The sequence below is a fragment of the Ranitomeya variabilis genome, chromosome 6, assembly GCF_051348905.1.
Source record: "Ranitomeya variabilis isolate aRanVar5 chromosome 6, aRanVar5.hap1, whole genome shotgun sequence".
Taxonomy (NCBI): Eukaryota; Metazoa; Chordata; class Amphibia; order Anura; family Dendrobatidae; genus Ranitomeya; species Ranitomeya variabilis.
The window spans coordinates 313,680,185-313,683,121 of NC_135237.1; the positions used below are offsets into that span (position 1 = coordinate 313,680,185).

Below are 2,937 nucleotides of genomic sequence, written 5' to 3' on the forward strand. Positions count from 1 at the left end.
AATTATGTTCTCTGTATTCTAAAAGGGAAATGTAATATTTAATTGTGAAAGAACTCCTTTAGGCATTATAGAAATTGTCTTCTGCTACCCTACTGTTTGGAGATGTCAAGGACACCATGGGATGAAGCTATCAGAGATTCTATCTGCTGCTGTTGGATGCACATTTATCACTCTAATGTATTTCACTGTCAGGATTGGTCATAAGAGAGAGAGGGGGAAGCAAAACCTTTTCATTCTTTCGTACCCAGCTGCTTTTCATTTCAGGGATCCTTCAGAAAGCATACGCTTGTGTAAGTCTCAGTACAGGGAATATCTTTGAAGCACTCAGGAGAAAAGGGAAAGTGGAGAGTTGAAGAGGAAGACACAAGGCGTTCAATTTGAAGCTGAACGTTTAGCAAGAAAATCAGTGGTTTGGACTTTCGTTAACAGATTTTTCACTTCCTTTTTGAATGAAGTCTTTATAATTGACTGGGTCCTAGAATGGTGATACTTTTTTTATTGTCTGTGTTAAACGCTTGAGTTAGTGGAGAAAATGAATTTAACACTGCTTCAACATCATCACCATCAGCAGCAGTCGCAGCACCACAGGCTGCATTTAATGCACTTTCGAAATTACAGTTATGGATTGCACATTGGACCCAATGAGAGCAGCGAGAAGAGCCATCACCCTGAAGGATGCTATGAACAACTGTTCGTCTTACCTGAAGTATTTGTGATCTTGGGCATTGCAAGCTTGTTAGAAAATATCCTGGTTGTACTTGCAATATCTCGAAACAAGAACCTTCATTCCCCAATGTACTTCTTCGTCTGTAGCCTGGCAGTGGCAGATATGCTTGTGAGTGTATCAAATGGGTTTGAAACCGTTGTGATCACTCTGTCAACTGATACAGACAAAAAAGCACAGTGTTTTATTGAGAGCATTGACAACATATTGGATTCTATCATTTGCAGCTCTCTTCTCGCTTCGATTTGCAGTCTGCTGTCTATTGCAGTGGACAGGTACTTCACAATATTTTATGCTCTTCAGTATCACAACATCATCACAGTAAAGAGGACAGTCCTGATTATAACTTGCATCTGGACATCATGTTCTATCTCAGGCATCTTATTTATTTTGTACTCTGACAGTAATGCAGTCATTATTTGCCTGATCAGCATCATCTTCACTATGCTCGCTCTCATGGCTTCTCTCTATGTGCATATGTTCATGCTGGCTAGGCTGCATATGAAAAGAATTGCAGTTCTGCAGGGGACCAGCACAATAAGACAAGGAGCAAATATGAAAGGAGCCATTACACTGACTATATTATTGGGAGTTTTTGTGGTCTGCTGGGCTCCTTTCTTCATGCATCTTATTTTTTACATTTCTTGCCCCCACAACCCATATTGTGTCTGCTTTATGTCACATTTTAATGTCTATCTTATTCTCATCATGTGCAATTCTGTTATTGATCCACTAATTTATGCTCTGCGCAGCCAAGAGTTAAGAAAGACTTTGAAGGAAATTATGTGCTGCTGGGTGCTGAGAAGAATGTGTGAGCTTACTGGCCATTATTAAAGATGAAATTGGAATTGAGATTTTATTGTGTTGCAATTTATCAGTTCTTATGTATAGTATTTGTGAAAACGTAAAATTACTGCTCCTTTTTTGTCATATTGCTTGTATAACTTTGGTAATATAGTCAACATAATGTTGGGGTCACATTAGCATATAGCATATGATGTGAGAGCGTGATCTTATTGTCAGGGCTTCTGTGCTCCAAGCCTCTCGAATGAGAGAATCGCACCACTGGTGTGGAGGAGATGGAGAAAGTAATTTCTCCATCTATTCCATTGCCAGCATCTGATGCTTCACATGAACCCATAGACTTTTATAGGTAGGTGCGAGTGAGCCGAGTCGTGGGTGTAGTCGTGGGTGCACTCGGCAGCATGATGCGATTGTTCTCTCATGCCGAATCGGCATGACAAAATAATTGCACATCAGAGCTACCCCATAGAATAACGCTGGCCCGAGTGCTATCAGACATGTTATATGCTCATGTGACCCTGGCCGAACAAGAGAAAAGAATGCACACTTGTTGTGAGCATAAAGTTTTCTGTTTATCCACACTGAGAATATTTCTTCTTATACCATTTACAAATAATGGAACTGAATTTAGCCCCCCTGTTACCCAGGTCATGATGACTTTATTTATTATGTACCCATAACACGTTTTTGCAGAATCTTAAACACATTACATATGAGATATGAAGTATTAAATCCTTGGCTATGAGACTATAAGGCTGGGTAAACAAGAACAAAATGTAGAAGAGAGAGGTAAAAAACATTAACCTGTCTATATCATAATGTACTGCAAGCGATCAAGTACAGTACAGAGATGAGCAAATTTATTTGAGTGAAACTGAATTCTGTTTGAAAATACAAAAAAAATTAAAAAAAATCAGCAGAATTGAGACTACAGAATTTTATAAAATTGTTTTATGCTGGCTGCCTTATAGCTAAACCATAAATAGCTGGAAAAGTTTTAAAAATGGTTGTGTGAGGACTGTTCTGCCATGCTGAATACAACTGGGCATAAAAATCGGCAAGATCGTATGCTGGCAGCTCCCTTTGCATGCAATGGTATCACGTTTAGGCCACACAGGCTGTTCATAGTTGCACAAGCAGCATGGCGTTGTGGTGTTGAATAATGGCTTAACACTTTGGAGAAATGGCCAGTCCACTGGTCAAACTCATGTAATGCTGAGCTGTTATTGTACCTGGAATGAAGACTGTAAAAGGTCTGGCTTCTGGATATTATGCTACCCCATGCCAGAATCCAGGGAGTAGGACTGGTGTGACAATCCCTTATGAATGCCTATCAGAGTCTTGCCCATGTGGTCTCAAGAATAATCCCAGGCTATCATAACATCCAAGACAAAAGAGGGAATCACTGA

General features: G+C 39.7%; 1 protein-coding gene across 1 annotated transcript; it reads left to right on the forward strand.

Moving 5' to 3' along the window:
* The first annotated feature begins 219 nt into the window (after positions 1 to 219).
* On the forward strand, positions 220 to 2,692 carry MC4R (melanocortin 4 receptor). The gene has a single exon (XM_077267637.1). The coding sequence runs from the start codon at positions 533 to 535 to the stop codon at positions 1,556 to 1,558; it is 1,026 nt and encodes a 341-aa protein (XP_077123752.1). The 5' UTR covers positions 220 to 532; the 3' UTR covers positions 1,559 to 2,692.
* Positions 2,693 to 2,937: the final 245 nt, after the last annotated feature.

Bases quoted from the DNA above. Each gene is read 5' to 3' on its own strand.
- MC4R (XM_077267637.1), top strand. From the start codon at position 533: ATGAATTTAACACTGCTTCAACATCATCACCATCAGCAGCAGTCGCAG.